Source organism: Scardinius erythrophthalmus, assembly GCF_964197995.2.
Source record: "Scardinius erythrophthalmus genome assembly, chromosome: 9".
Taxonomy (NCBI): domain Eukaryota; kingdom Metazoa; phylum Chordata; class Actinopteri; order Cypriniformes; family Leuciscidae; genus Scardinius; species Scardinius erythrophthalmus.
The window spans coordinates 5,044,029-5,059,502 of NC_138229.1; the positions used below are offsets into that span (position 1 = coordinate 5,044,029).

General features: G+C 37.0%; 1 protein-coding gene across 1 annotated transcript in view; it reads left to right on the plus strand.

The window, feature by feature from the left end:
• Positions 1-15,474, plus strand: part of scn12aa (sodium channel, voltage gated, type XII, alpha a) — a gene marked incomplete at its 5' end in the record, with an annotated part of 74,237 nt that overhangs the window by 41,144 nt on the left and 17,619 nt on the right. Inside the window, 8 exons of the mRNA XM_081375048.1 lie at positions 2,278-2,419; positions 2,523-2,720; positions 3,036-3,212; positions 4,819-5,169; positions 6,457-6,571; positions 8,185-8,423; positions 9,766-9,939; positions 11,261-11,617. Of these exons, the coding sequence (XP_081231174.1) occupies positions 2,278-2,419; positions 2,523-2,720; positions 3,036-3,212; positions 4,819-5,169; positions 6,457-6,571; positions 8,185-8,423; positions 9,766-9,939; positions 11,261-11,617 (1,753 nt within the window). The remainder of the gene's footprint in view (positions 1-2,277; positions 2,420-2,522; positions 2,721-3,035; positions 3,213-4,818; positions 5,170-6,456; positions 6,572-8,184; positions 8,424-9,765; positions 9,940-11,260; positions 11,618-15,474) is intronic.

Consider the following 15,474-nt stretch of genomic DNA (forward strand, 5'->3'; position numbering starts at 1 on the left):
TTGCTTAAGTCTCCTGCTTCTTAGATGTTGCTACTAAGAAAAAGATTCCAGCAATCTTTAAAATCTTCAGCAGTAAATCTTCACTAGAACTATAGCTTCAGAAGAGATCTCAAAAATATCTGAAACTGTGCTCAGCGATACCCGAGTCTGCAAAGACTTCACACAGGAAAAGTTTATTGCTCAAATAATAAGACTTAATGGAGTTCTTAGGTATGTGTCATTAGAGCATCAACTTTGTCTGAGATGTTTCTTATAAAGCTTATTAGAAGAAATAAAAGTATAAAAATAAGACAGTTGGTTTACAGATATAAAATTAAGTATAGATATATAAAAGTATAGATACACTACTACCATTTAAAAGTTTGGGGTAAGTTTTTTTTTTTTTGTAAAGAAATTAATTATTTTATTCAGCAAGGATGCATTCAATTGATCAAAATGCTGTTCTTTTGAACTTTCTATTAATCAAAGACTCCTGAAAAAAATGCATCATGGTTTCCACAAAAACCACAAAGATTTCTGAAGGAGTAATGATGCTGAAAACTCAGCTTTGATCACAGGAATAAATTTCATTTCAAAATATATTCACATAGAAAACAGTTCTTTTAAATTGTAATACTATTTCACAATATTACTGTTTTTACTGTATTTTTGATCAAACATATGCAGCCTTGTTGAGCATTCTTTTTAAAAGATTAAAAATCTTACTGACACCAAACTTTTGAATGGTAGAGCATAAAGACATGCACACATAAAATTGTCAACAATTCTCTCATTAGTGGCCTTTCAGAGAATTTTAGGATAATCATAAGATAACTTTCTGCTTGGCAAATCCAGTACTGTAAGATCTCTTCTTTGGTCTATGACACAGGTTGTATCGCAAAAGTCACTAAGCATGGTATTGTACTGCACAGTATTATATAAACCTGAGTGTGTTTGAACACATTGTCAGGGAGATCATGTTTGCACGATCTCTCTCTCTCTCTCTCTTTTTGCCTTTGGGCGAGAGATTTACAGATGGCCTCGTTTTGCGGCTCTGCTGTCCAGCTGTTGGCATTTCCATTACTAAATGATCCCTCTGTCAGATTGACATGCGTCTGTCCTCTGCTTGGCCTGTCACTCAAACTTAATGTCACCATGGTAACCGAGAGAAAGAGAGGATGGACTAAGGTCAGGAGGAAAAAAATTAACTGCAACTCGATACCCATCTGTTTATAATCTTTTTTTGGGACCTCAAGGCATGTGACTGCTGTGCTGTCCAAGATGATTTCATATCCTATAAAAAAAAATTGTACACTAACGTTCAAGAGTTTGGGATCACTATGTTGGTTTTTTAAAAGAAACATACTTTTATTTATCAAGGACACACAAATGATCTCAAATGACAGTAAATATATTTCTATTTCTAATAAATGCTGTTCTTTAGGATTTTCTATTCATAAGAATCTTGAAAAAAATGCTTTTAATATTGATAATAATAAATGTTTCTTTAGCAGCAAATCATCATATTAGAATGATTTCTGAAGGATCATGTGACACTGAAGGCTGGAGTAATGATGCTGAAAATTCAGCTTTGATCACAGGAATAAATTATATTTTAAAACATATTCAAATATAAAAAAGTTTTTTTAAATTCTAATAATATTTCACAACATTACCGTTTGATCAAATAAATGCAGCCTTGGTGAGCAGAAGAGACTTCTTTTAAAATGTTTTATTTGTAAACATTTTAACGAACTCTTAATAATAATGCAATTTATATCTAACAACAGTTGGTTTAAAGCACTTAATTAATGTCATTTTCCATAAACTAATCTAGTGAGAACTATTTACTGTTAATAAATTGTTAACAAAGCATTATCTATTAAACTCTTTACATGTGAGCTAATTAAACATTAATAACTTGTTAATTACAGTTGAATGAAGAACTCACTATTTGTATATAGTCTGTTAATGTATTAACTACAGTTGATAAAATATTAATTAACTATAAACTAAATTTGCAAATGATTTGTAAGTACTTTATTACACTATAGTTATTATAAAGTGTTACCGTAATTTGTTTGCGATAAAATGTTTACGAACATTTAATTCATAAAATTAAACTAAAATGAACTAAATCCATAAAATGATTCCCTGATGGGAACGCCTATAGGTGAAGCGCCTGACAGACCCTTTAAGGTTCTATATAGAACCTTTTCTTCTAAGAATGATATATGCTCCTATGTCTTCCATTATCATTCCCGCTGTTAAACATCTTCATGTTTCTTTCATACACAGGAAGTGCCCTGATGGGTTTGACTGTTTAAAAACAGGTCGGAACCCAAACTATGGCTACACAAGCTTTGACACGTTTGGCTGGGCCTTCCTGGCTCTCTTCAGACTAATGACACAAGACTACTGGGAAAACCTCTACCATCAGGTACAAGCCTTGACATTGAAGACATAATAACCTTTTATCACAGAGACTAATTATTATGACAAACCTCTCTTCTTCTCCTCTGATATCTTCCTCTCCGTGGCAGACTTTGCGGTCAGCAGGGAAGACCTACATGATTTTCTTTGTGCTGGTGATATTTCTGGGTTCGTTTTACCTGGTGAACTTGATCCTGGCTGTCGTGGCCATGGCATATGAGGAGCAAAACCAGGCGACCATCGCTGAAGCCTGGGCAAAAGAAAGAGAGTTTCAGCTGGCGATGGAACAGCTACGCAAGGAACAGAGTGTAATTCGACAACTATTCTTATTAACAATCTGAAATAAAGAATCACCTGGACCTTAACTTTTTGTGTCGGCCCAGATCCGGCCCACATCTGGTACATGTGGATTCCACATGTGCATGGGCCGGATCTGGGCTGACACTATGTTGCTTTCTGGGATGGACTGCAAACGTTTTTGAATACAGCTTAAAATGACTGAAATTATGTTATTTTCCCAGCAACTACTTAAAAAAATGTTTTGCTTTGCACTGCAAGAACTACTATACTCATTGCAAATTCAGATCAAGCACATCTGATCTGTCTGTTCTCTTTGGTGTTAGGCGTTAGCAAAACAGCGTAGAAAAGACGCTGAGATGGCCCTGGCAGTGGATTTATCTCCGTCAACCTTCAGTCGGAAAGACTCTTTGAAAGGCCAAAGTAGACCGAGATCCCACAGAACGCTGTCAGAGGAGACGGAGGACAACATTTTGCCAAAATTTGACCCGTTTGATGAGAAAGTAAGTATTTCCAAACTATTTCAGAACTGTTTTATTTATATTTGGCTTTAAGGAACACTCATACATTCTTAATGATTAAAAAACAGCATTTGTTAATACTTGTTCATGCATTAACTTATGTTAAGAAATAAGACATTGCAAAGTGTTACCCTTTTTTTAATAAGGAAAAATGACAAGAGTGAACATTTAAAGCCCAAAAATAAATATAACAGGAGAAATAGTAGCGTAGTTCAGGCAGAACACTGATCGCTAAACAATATCAGCTGACGCTCAGCTGATTTGTTACTCCACCTACTCTAATCAACTATAGTATTTAAGCTCATTTAACGAATGCTCCGCAGTCTGTCGACATTTACACCACCTCCACCTCCTAGCATCTTCATAATAGAGCAGTGGATTCTGTATAGAAACTCTATGTACGTAATCATTGTATCTCCTTCTGTAAACATATGCTAAGAAACATTTGGTTATTAAAGGCTTGGGGGATTTGTGTCTCAAGGATGTATATCTCAAGCTGTCTAGTACAGGTGAAACTCGAAAAATTTGAATAACATGCAAAAGTTTGTGTATTTCAGTAATTCAAATTAAAAGGTGAAACTAATATATTTAGTGTATATAAGTATATACATATGCATGATTATACTTTTCAGAGGGCCGACATTTCTGTATTTGAAATCCTTTTTTTTTTATTGATTTCATGTAATATTCAAATTTTCTGATATTTTGAATTTGGGGTTTTCATAAGCTGTAAGCCATAATCATCAAAATTATAACTTTTGCACGATATATTCAAATTTTTCGAGTTTCACCTGTATGGCAGCTTGAGCACCTTAGAGCCTAAACCTCTCGCCAAATCCAAAGATTGTCAATAAATTTAATTCTCAAAGTGGTCCTGACTGAAATTTACACTGGCGGTCAAAAGTTTGGAATTATTACGATTATTTCATGTTTTTCAAAAAAGTCTCTTCTGCTCAATAAAGCTGCATTTTGACTTTTAGTCAAAACTTGCCCTGTGTTTTGGGGTAAGATCTTTTTATTTTATTCAACGAATATGCATTAAATTGATTTAAGTGAGAGTAAAGACATTTATAATGTTAAAAAAATATATATTTTAAATAAATCCTGTTCTTTTGATAGAATCCTGAAAAATGTATCACAGTTTCCACAAAAATATTAAGCAGCGACACTGATAATAGGAACTATTATTATAGCAAATCATCATATTAGAATGATTTCTGAAGGATCATGTGACACTGAAGACTGGAGTAAGGATGCTGAAAATTCAGCTTTGATTAACAGGAATAAATTACATTTTAAAATATATTCAAATAGAGCACAGTTATTTTAAATTGTAATAATATTTCACAATATTACTGTTTTTACTGTATTTTTGAGCAAATAAATGCAGCCTTGGTGAGCAGAAGAGACTAATAAAACAAATCTTAATTTTTCCAAACTATAGACAAAAAAAAAAATGAATAGAGCACTTAACACAATTCAATTTTAAATATAAAAGTACCACATTTTCCACATAAAATTGCTTCTGTCTTGCTATATGAATGTGTTATATCATCTTCCCTCTATCTTTCAACCTCTTGTCCTCCAGCCAGCTCACCCTCTGCTCGCCACTCTCTCCTCTCATCCTCTGAGCTCGCATCGCGGAAGCCAACTCAGTATCTTCACCTTCCGGCCGCGCAACAGTTCAGAGGCCGACTTTGCAGACGACGAACACAGCATCCATGACACCGGCCGGAGCCGAGCGGGCTCTATGGCGACTCCGTGGCACAAGCGACGTACGGGCAGCATCAGGAGTCACTCCTCACAGGTGTTCACGCCCACCCTCACTCTTAACGGCAGACTAAATCTTTCTTTGGACCAGAACGGCATCACCAGCATCGGCCTGCACACCCCAACCTCTTTTCCAGCGTTCAGTATGGAGCAGGTCAAGGAGGGCACGGTATGGTCTTATCTCCATCACACCAGATTTACATTGATTAAAAACCTGTATGTCTGTCCTCCAAAGAACATAAAATTAGTTATCGAGGAGAATGCCCAGACACATCTATCCAATTAAATTTTTATGGAAAAGAGCAGAGTTGATGTTTTTTGTCTGGAAAGTTAGTAAGGAATGCATTGCAACAATCTCAGTGAAATAATAAGTGCAGTAAGTAATAATTTGATGCTGAAAAATATAAATAAAAAAAAGTTCAATCTAATTAAATATGGACTGTTTTAACCAATATGTGAGTGCATGCTTGGCAGCTTGTGAAAGATGTGTTTCAAATTGGTGACTTGTATAGCGCTTTTCACAATACACATTGATTCAAAGCAGTTTTACAGAAAATCATGATGTAAATGTTTATAATGTCTTAATATTTTCATGTCTTATAGTCGGATTAAGCAGATTAGAGCTGGGCGGAAATAAAGTTAACATTTTGTGATGATACAAGCATACAGGCAATTGAGATTTGCTTCATATATTGCTTTATGTGAGTGTACTATATGTACGCGGATAAATAGGAGTACAATAACTGCAGACAATATAGTTACATTTTGCAATGAAAAAAAATAAATAAATCAGGCTATACAATATATACTGCTTTCCATTAGTGTACTGTATGTATGCAGATAAAGTTGGATATAATATGTATCCAACTTTTAATATTTCGCTGGTCGATAAAATAGTTTACATTTTTCAACAAAATAACAATCAAGCAGTTGAGATTTGCTATGTGACCCTGTATCACAAAACCAATCACAAGTCGCACGGATATATTTGTGGCAATAGCCAACAATACTTTGTATGGGTCAAAAGTATCGATTTTTCTTTTATGCCAAAAACCATTAGGATATTAAGTAAAGATAATGTTCCATGAAGATATTTTGTAAATTTCCTACCGTAAATATATAAAAAAATTATTTTTGTGACTGAATGCAGCACAATCGCGAACATAAATGCACAACTTTAAAGGTAATTTTCTCAATGTTTCAATTTTTTTCAACCCTCAGATTCCAGATTTTCAAATATTTGTATCTCGGCCATATATTGCCCTATCATAACAAACCATACATCAATGGAAAGCTTATTTATTCAGCTTTCAGGTGATGTATACATCTCAATTTCAAAAACTTGTCAAATGTGACTGGTTTTGTGGTCCAGGGTCACATATAGTCTCAGCGCTTATGCTGCTTTAGAAGGAAGTTCACTAGGATTTGATGTTTTGATGTTCATTCTGATTGACAGGAGTCAGTGTGTCAGACTGAACAGACCAGTGCAGCTGCCAAGCAGGAGGAAGTCCCGCCCCCTCAAAGGAAGAGAGGACTGAGCTCTGTCAGCTTCTTCAGTGACGCCATGGATGGTGTGATGGCCTAAAATTATTTAGAAAAAAAAAACAGACAAATGAGAGAATTTTTGACATGCTATAGAAGAATAGATGTAGATGTGAGAGTATTAATATGGATATAGGATCATATCAGTAGTAGATCATTTGGTTTTAGAAGAATTTGATGAGAAATATTTGAGTTCACATTGAGATTTTTTGCAGACACATTCACATTCAGTGCTTTTGCTTGCAGACTTTGGTATCTTGACAAATCTGAGCACAGTTTGAGACCGTTGAACTCTCTTCTGAAACTCTTTCTCATGAGACAAATAGTGAGAAGCAAAAATGAACATTGATTGCTCTCGAATTAATCTCACCTTGCCTCAAGGAGAAACAATTTAGCTATTGAAAGATGATGAAAAAGATTATGATTTTACCTTAAATGCATGATTTGACCTTAAAGGTATAGCGGAGGATCTTTCCGAATTTTAGATAAGAACCGCCCTCTCCACTTTTTGAAAAAATGCACATGCTCAACACTCTACTTGCTCCCGAGAGGGAACGCCTATTAAACGTGTGCGAGGTTCTCCTCGTGCACGCTCTGTTTAAAGGAGAACTTGGTAACTTTTTTAACTTAATAAAACTGTCTAGAAATCATTTGGATGGTTAAACAACCTGTTCTGGTGATATTGGTGACTTTCCCCGCTCCCCCCAGCGTTCCCAGGCGGAAAACCAACCTTGCAACTTGGGGACTACCGTCCCGGCAAAATAGAAATCGGAAGTCTCGTGAGAAGCGAGAACGAGAACGAGAATGAGCGCGAAACACGAATCGCTTTACGGCAATTCAACATAAACACACACGCATGTATGATGTATTACCAGATTACCCACCTCGGTAGACATAGCTCCACACGATACAGTTGGCTTGCTCCGATCAAAACAAACGCACATGAGCAGCGGTAGAGAGGGGGAGGAGGCCGCCGCAAGTGAGTTTTTTACGACCGTGTTGTGACAGGGGGGGAGCTCGTGGGGAAAACATGCGACAACAAAAGGGAAAATCAGCGAAGAAGTGACTAGAGTTCGCTAGAGTTGCCGAGTTCTCCTTTACAAGTTGCTGTCGGCATCGCTCATACAAGATTACTTTCCAAAAGAAGATTTGCACTTTTTCTCCAAATAGCATGCCAAACTTTACCTGTCAAGTAGAAACTTCGCAACTGAGGCATCAGTGGGAAGCACAACCTGTGTTTTCAGCGCACGCCATCGTGTGAAACAATCTCCCAAAAACACTCTGATCTTGTTTCTCTCTTCTGAGGCCTTTCTCTTCTTCTCATACAGTTCGTACAAACTTTTTCTCTTGCAACCCTCAGACATTTTCAAAGGACCCGGTGAAACGGTGAGCTTCAATGAATGGCTGAGCTCTAGCTCACCACCACACATAAACACCTGAAAGTGCGCATGCGCAGAAAGCGAAAACTAAGGGACGAGCACGTACGACGGCCTTACGTAAACATATCACCAGAATGATTGACACTTAGGTGGACCAATAGTTTACACTACCCACCCGGAAAAAGAAAATCCTCCGCTATACCTTTAAATCAGCTTAGCGCCCTTAATGTTACTTATTTATTGTTTTCCATCTCTTCTCTTAGAACTTGAAGAGGCCCATCAGAAATGTCCTCCATGCTGGTATGAATTTGCGAAGAAGTACCTGATTTGGACATGTTCTCCAGCCTGGCTGAGAGTGAAGGACACACTTAAAGTCATGGTGATGGACCCCTTCCTGGACCTTGCAATTACCATTTGCATTGTTCTCAACACATTGTTCATGGCACTGGAGCACTATCCCATGACTGATGAATTCAACAGCATGCTGAGTGTTGGAAACCTGGTGAGGACAATTACATTAAAAGTGGTGCTCTTAAAAACTTGGTTTGTTTGAGCATCTCAACCAGCCCTGTTTCTTTGCTTCTTCTGCATCTGTAGAATTAAACTACTGGCCGACAGTACCAAGGCTGCATTTATTTGACTAAAAAATACAGTAAAAATTGTAATATTGTGAAATATTATTACAATTTAAAATAACTGTTTTGTAAGTGAATATATGTTAAAATGTAATTTATTAGTGTGATTACAAAGCAAAATTTTCAGCATTATTACTCAAGTCTTCAGTTGCAAATTTAACTTGTGCGCTATATTGGAATATCATTAAACGCTATCATGTTCGGATTCCGGTTCCGTTCGGATGCTGGTGTTTGGGGACGCAATCATGCGAGACACCACTGGGAGAGAATTAAACTAAATCATTCTGTCGACAGACTTTGGCACAGGAATTTCAGAATGACAAAACAAACTTTTGAAGATGCTGTGCAATGATTAGTCCACTGGTTAGTCCAGTTATTCAATCACATCCACTGTTGAGAAAAAGTCATGTGAGTTTTTTGTTGAGCATTGAGGGATTTATTTGGTAAATGTTTATGCACGTCATCTTATCGGATAAGAAAAATGTATCTGCCTCAATTGAGTGCACATTTTTGCACATCTTGGTGTTTCCATCTAGTGTTTGTTTTTAAATGCGATATCCCAAAATGCACATAAAAATAAGTGGACTAAACTATATTTTGTGAAAACTGATTTTTGGGCATTTTTGCCTTTTATGACGACAGTAGCTAGACAGGAAGTGAGGTGGGAAAGAGAGAGAGGGGGGACGGGATCGGGAAAGGTCCTCGAGCTGGGACTCGAACTCAGGTCGCTGAAGCACAACGGCGCTACATGTCGGCGCACTTGCCCACAAGGCTATTGACGCCAACAAAAACTGATACAGTTTTTTTTTTTTTTTTTTTATGTATTTTTTGGCGTTTTCCCCTTTTATGGGGACAGTAGCTAGACAGGAAGTGAGGTGGGAGAGAGAGAGAGGGGGACGGGATCAGGAAAGGTCCTCGAGCTGGGACTCGAACTCAGGTCGCCCAAAGCACAACGGCGCTACATGTCGGCGCACTTGCCCACAAGGCTATTGGTTCAGGATTCTTTGATGAATAAAAAGTTCAGAAGAACAGCATTTATTATATTTATTCACAACATTATTGTTTTGACTATATTTTTGGTCAATTAAATGCAGCCTTGGCAAGCATGGACATCTTTCAAAAACATACTTAAAAAAAAAAATTTATTATTCCAAACGTTTGACCTGTAGAGTATAATTTTAAATGTAGAGTTTTGTTCTTGCTTACCAGGTGTTCACTGGAATCTTCACAGCGGAGATGTTGCTGAAGATCTTTGCTCTGGATCCGTACTATTACTTTCAGCAAGGCTGGAACATCTTTGATGGAATTATCGTTAGTTTGAGTCTTATGGAGTTGGGCCTTGCCAATGTGGAGGGTCTGTCTGTCCTCCGCTCGTTCAGACTGGTAAGTTTCGATCCTGCTTGGATTAAATTGTCTAGATTGGACAGCAGTGGATTGTCACATGGACAATATATGAGAATGCCATAGGAGACCTGTGAATATTTTTGAGCGAATCATTGAATCAGAGTTTTGAATCAGTTAAAGGGGGAATTCACTGCTAGCAAAATGGGCTTTTGATATAACTTGGCTGTCTACGCTGTAGAGACGAAAAAAAAAAAGGTGACATAAAGAAAGAATAAAAGTTTGCATATTTTTCATTTAAATATGCTACAGATATTGTAACAATACAAAGCTGGCTGAAAATCAGCCAATTATCCATTATAACTGAAGCAGACTATTTCAATTTATTCACACAAATGTTTAAATCAGAATCTCTGTTAAACATCTGTCGTACTGTAATACTCACATACTTATGGGTCTCAAGACATGGAAGGATCATGAAACTAGTTTAATGTCATTAGAAAACTTAATGGCCAACTAAAAAGCGTATTAAAACCATAAAGATGAAATTAAATTTCAGTGTTACTTAATTTTATATTGTCAGCAAAATTACTGTGAATATCATGAATATTAGATACATTGCTTTGAATATATTAGTATGCATCATTCAGAGATGACAGCAAGAAAGAAAAAAACACCATAGATTTACACAATTCAGATTTGTATTAGCCCAAAATGGGCATCATTTCACACTTGATCTTGATCCTTGGCTCTAAAACTGCCGTCAGTTTTTGTACCTGTAGTCTGTAATTAAGAGGCATAAGTGTATTTGACACATACTTGCATATTTGGCTGGCCAGTAATCCTTTATCCATTAGTGAGATTAAATATGTTAGAGTTGACATCTCAAAAAGTGGATTACATTTCTTTTAGTTCAACATCAGTCATATTGCTAACTAAATATAGGTCATGCTTTAGCTCAAATAAAATGACCAGAATTTACATGAGAAAATATGTATTTGATTGGCATACAAAATCTGATGGTTTGCAACATGATTATTAAATTAATAATTTGAGAGATTTTATAGAGTACAGCCAAAACATATCTTGCAATTTAATTCAACACAAATGCATTCACAACTTCTGGAATCTGATGTATGTCTTGAGATATTCAAGGAGAAAAAAAAGTTTCAAAAGTTTCTCTGTAGTGGTTCAATGGTATGAAAAATAAAAGAGCTTAGCGACGGCAGTCGATACTGAAAGGCATTTTTTGATCTGGAATCCAACAAGCATGAAAAGACCAGAATGAATTTACTGAATCAATTAAGGTTATTTTTAATTTCATGTTAACTATATTGATATATGTTCTGTATTTTGTCCTCAGCTGAGAGTTTTTAAACTAGCAAAATCGTGGCCCACCCTCAACACGCTGATAAAGATCATCGGTAACTCCGTGGGTGCTTTGGGGAACCTGACGCTGGTCTTGGCCATCATCGTCTTCATCTTCGCTGTGGTAGGCATGCAGCTGTTTGGAAAAAACTATCAGGACTGCGTGTGCAAGATCAGCTATGACTGCACCCTTCCTCGCTGGCACATGAAGGACTTCTTCCACTCGTTCCTCATCGTCTTCAGGGTCTTGTGTGGGGAATGGATCGAGACCATGTGGGACTGTATGGAGGTGGCTGGACAGCCGCTTTGCATTCTGGTCTTCATGCTGGTCATGGTCATAGGAAACCTGGTGGTGAGTACGAGAGCTGTGTTTTGCTCAGGTTATGATAATGAGATGCTGTGGAATGCTTGATTCTGATTGGTCAATCACGACATTCTGCAGTAAAACATCACTCAGCAGGCTTTTTCTTCACACATAATAAATTAGTCTGGATTACTGTATGAAGATGTGATTGATCAGAGTGGGATTATCCATGTTTCTAATAAATGCAAAAAAAAATTTATCTAGTAATCATTTTTTAATAATTTTTTTACTTTTTTTAATACTATCTAGTAATACTTTAAAGCACCTAGGTTTGTAACACATTTGCATAATGGCAGCCTATGGTCTTCATTGGCTTCCCTCGAACAAGGTCTACTTTGATCCGCCCTCAAACACTGTAGTTGAGGCTGAGATTGGAATAGTTTGGTTTGTGTTGTTAACATGTGGAGAAGATGCTGTTTTCTGTGCTGTGAATGCAAATCCACTTTGCTGCTCTTCCAAAGGATGAATTTATACTGTAAGACTGATGCCCTCGTTGCTGTTTGTATCACTGTGTGTGTGTATACAAGTGCTGAGGAAGGTCTGGATCTGAAATTCAGATATGATAATAGGCGTTTCTTTTCCGACACACGCTGTAAGCGGTGGACCAATCACAACAGACTGTGCCATCTGACCAATCAGAACAGAGTAGGCTCTCGGAAAGGAGGGGATTAGAGCGACCGAATCCTTGATTGAACTGTTTCAGACGCTGTGAGAAAAGAGCTGATGCTGCAATGTATTTAATGAGAAAGTGTTTTTTGACCTTGGATGCATGTAAACCTATTGTAGGAGATCACAAAACAAAATTTAAAATAGCATAATAGGGGCTTTTCCAAAACAGAAAAAGGAGACGTTAGGCAGAATGTCCAAGCTAATAAGAAAGTGAATGCATATTTTATACTGACAAGCTCCAAGGACAATGTTTATGATATTTTATGGTATTTTTTGGAGCTTGGCAGAATAAATTACCACTCACCTTTGTTGTATGCAAAAAAAGCATGCCAAATGTTTGGGTAAATTATTCCTTTAAAGACAAACTTGAGAGAATGGATTTATGCACTGGCTAATTCAGAGGCATAGATGGTCAGTTACAGGAGAAGCAGTGGCGTTTAAACACAGGATTTTCTCTACCGAGAGCGGATTATTATTGAAATGACTCTATGATGGGTTCATGACGTCTACTGAATTCCTGACTCTCAAACGTTTAGACATCATAATCGTTTATTGACTAGACAAAAAAAACAAACAAAAAAAAAAAACACCATGAGAAGAAACACAGATCACATTCACAGAAGTTTTGCATCTTAAAGGGGTCATATAATGCCATTTTTGTACAAGCTAATATGATTCTTTAGGGTCTAAATTAAAAGTTTGTAATATACTTTAATTAAAAATTCTCATTAGTATTGTAAGAAAACACTAATTTTACCTGGTCAAAAACAGCTCTGTTTTCAGCACGCCGTTTCAGTGCATGTGTCTTTAAATGATAATGAGCTTTGCTCACTCCGCCCCTCTGTTCTGTGCGTACACCGTTTGTAACACAATAACCACGCGTTGATCATTATAAACCTGGGATTATGAATTATATTGAGAACGTCGTACATGGAAAACATGCTGTAATGTACCCTGAGTGTAAACCTTAGATGCATTCATTGTGAAGCCTGCAGCAAGGTTTGCAAATTTCGCAAAGATTAATATAAATACTAATATAAAGGTTAATAAAACATTACACTCACATCTTCTGGAGGTTCAGCAGTAACACGTTGGTACCGATCCGTTTTTTCTCGTTTGTAAAGCTGTCTGGTGTGAAATGATTCGCGTAAACATGAAAGCATGGACGATCGTGGGGAATCCCCGCGTCAATCCTTTGGGCATATCGCTTCAAAAACAAAACTCAGCCACTGCATCTATAACGGCTCAGATTTAGGAACATCCAAATGACTGCTGTGTTCCTTATTACATCTAAGAACAGAACACCACAATCGCGTAGACGCCATTCTACTCCAGCATAACAACAATGGCGGACTACGATGGCTGTCACAGCTTGCTCAGGGCGGGTCTTGTGTTGAAGCACGGCTGTCAATCACAATCGCGGGAGGGGCGTACGATCTTATGACGTCACAATATCGAACGGCTTGATTTCATAGATGGTCAAACATATAAGGAGATTAAAACAAAACCACTGGATGGATTTTAATCATGATAGGATGGTTGTGTACAGGCACTGCCAACAGACATTTCAGTGCAATCAACTTGTAAAAGTGCATGTACCATTATATGACCCCTTTAAAACATTAAATTGCCATAAATTTGCAGAGCTCAGATTATATTCTTTTTGAGTCTCAAATTATCAACTTGTTTCTGGGAGGTCTGGTTCATTATTCTTTGCAGTGAAATATATATTTTAAAGATAAACCATCATATACTCTTAGAAAAATCTGATTGAGGGGATTCATAAGATGGCATTAGAGAAATATTACTTAGGCGTAATACTCCCAGATGTTCTTGATCCAGTCATGACTAAAAATACCTCCAAGAAATTAGGGTCTTTTCCCAGAAAATAAGACGCTACTAAGCTATCCTTCCTAAGTTTTCCTGTTTTGACATGATGACTGTCCTAAAATAAGACACTGATGATGTTTCAAAGAATGAAATTGCTGATGTAACAAGCGCAATTATTTTCAATCTCTATAAAATGGCTTTTAAAATAGCCAATAATCACAAACATTAAAAATCATTGGGCAAAAGGTGTGATAATCCTGGTTTACTGTGTTTGGCAGATTGCAAACAAAGGAAACCTCGGGGTAGATGCTATGTAGGGTGATGCAAACGGAAACAAGTCATTGAGGGATAGAAACAGCTGGTTTATTGGCTGTACATATTTTGTACAGTTGTGTGTGCACTAGAATACTTTTTGGAAAGACTTTTTCAATACGTTCCTTCCTAATGATTGACACCAATTTACACAAAAGTACAACCATTTGAACGTACTGTCCTCAAAGTCATGTTTTCCTCAAATAATAGTGTAAACCCTGACTAGCAAAGAAAAATCAGCACATTTTAGCCTTTATTTTTTTACCCAGAAGTCCCCTATTGTGTGTCGCTTGGAAACACATTCAATATGTCCGAAGGCTTGTGCTTAAGCATACTTAAGTACACTGTTGTCCTATTCTGGATTTTCCAGCTCAAAATTGACAACTTGTGTACTCTATAAATGTTGTAAAAAAGAAAAAAAAGAAAAAACACGCTACAGAAGCAGCCGACATTGGTAATTCATTCACAATTCTTTTTAAAGCCGGGTAGAAGGGTAGACAGCATGGGCATGTACAATTGTGAAGCACTTTGTCCTTTGTCCAGAAAAGGACAAAAAAGCCTCACATTTCAAGTGGTGTGGATGATCTCTCAGTGAAGGTCTTAAATTAAAATCACTAAGATGACATATGGTCCAAAATGATCAAATGGCCATTTCTACAGAAAATGTGTGTCTTTTTTGGTGTTTGTTTCAATTTAATCACAGACCACTTAATCAAACATCATTTTATAATCTGAACTGGGTCTAAAACGTAAATTGCAAGAATATTTTCTCACCTATTGACCTTATTCGCATAAGCCTCCTCAAACCCTCTGTAACACATTCCGGTGAGATCTGTCTGGGATTGAGAAGTCAGTTTGGGATTATCTTTGCTGTCTTATTAAAGGTCAGAGTGCAACTAATCAGGTTTCCATGACAGCCCGGAAAGTGGCTCTTATAATAGACCAGACTGCAGGAAAAAAGCCTGTTGTGAACATGGGACATTTTTGTAAGCAATTGACATTCCTGCAATAGAACAAGAGCTTGGCACAGGAGG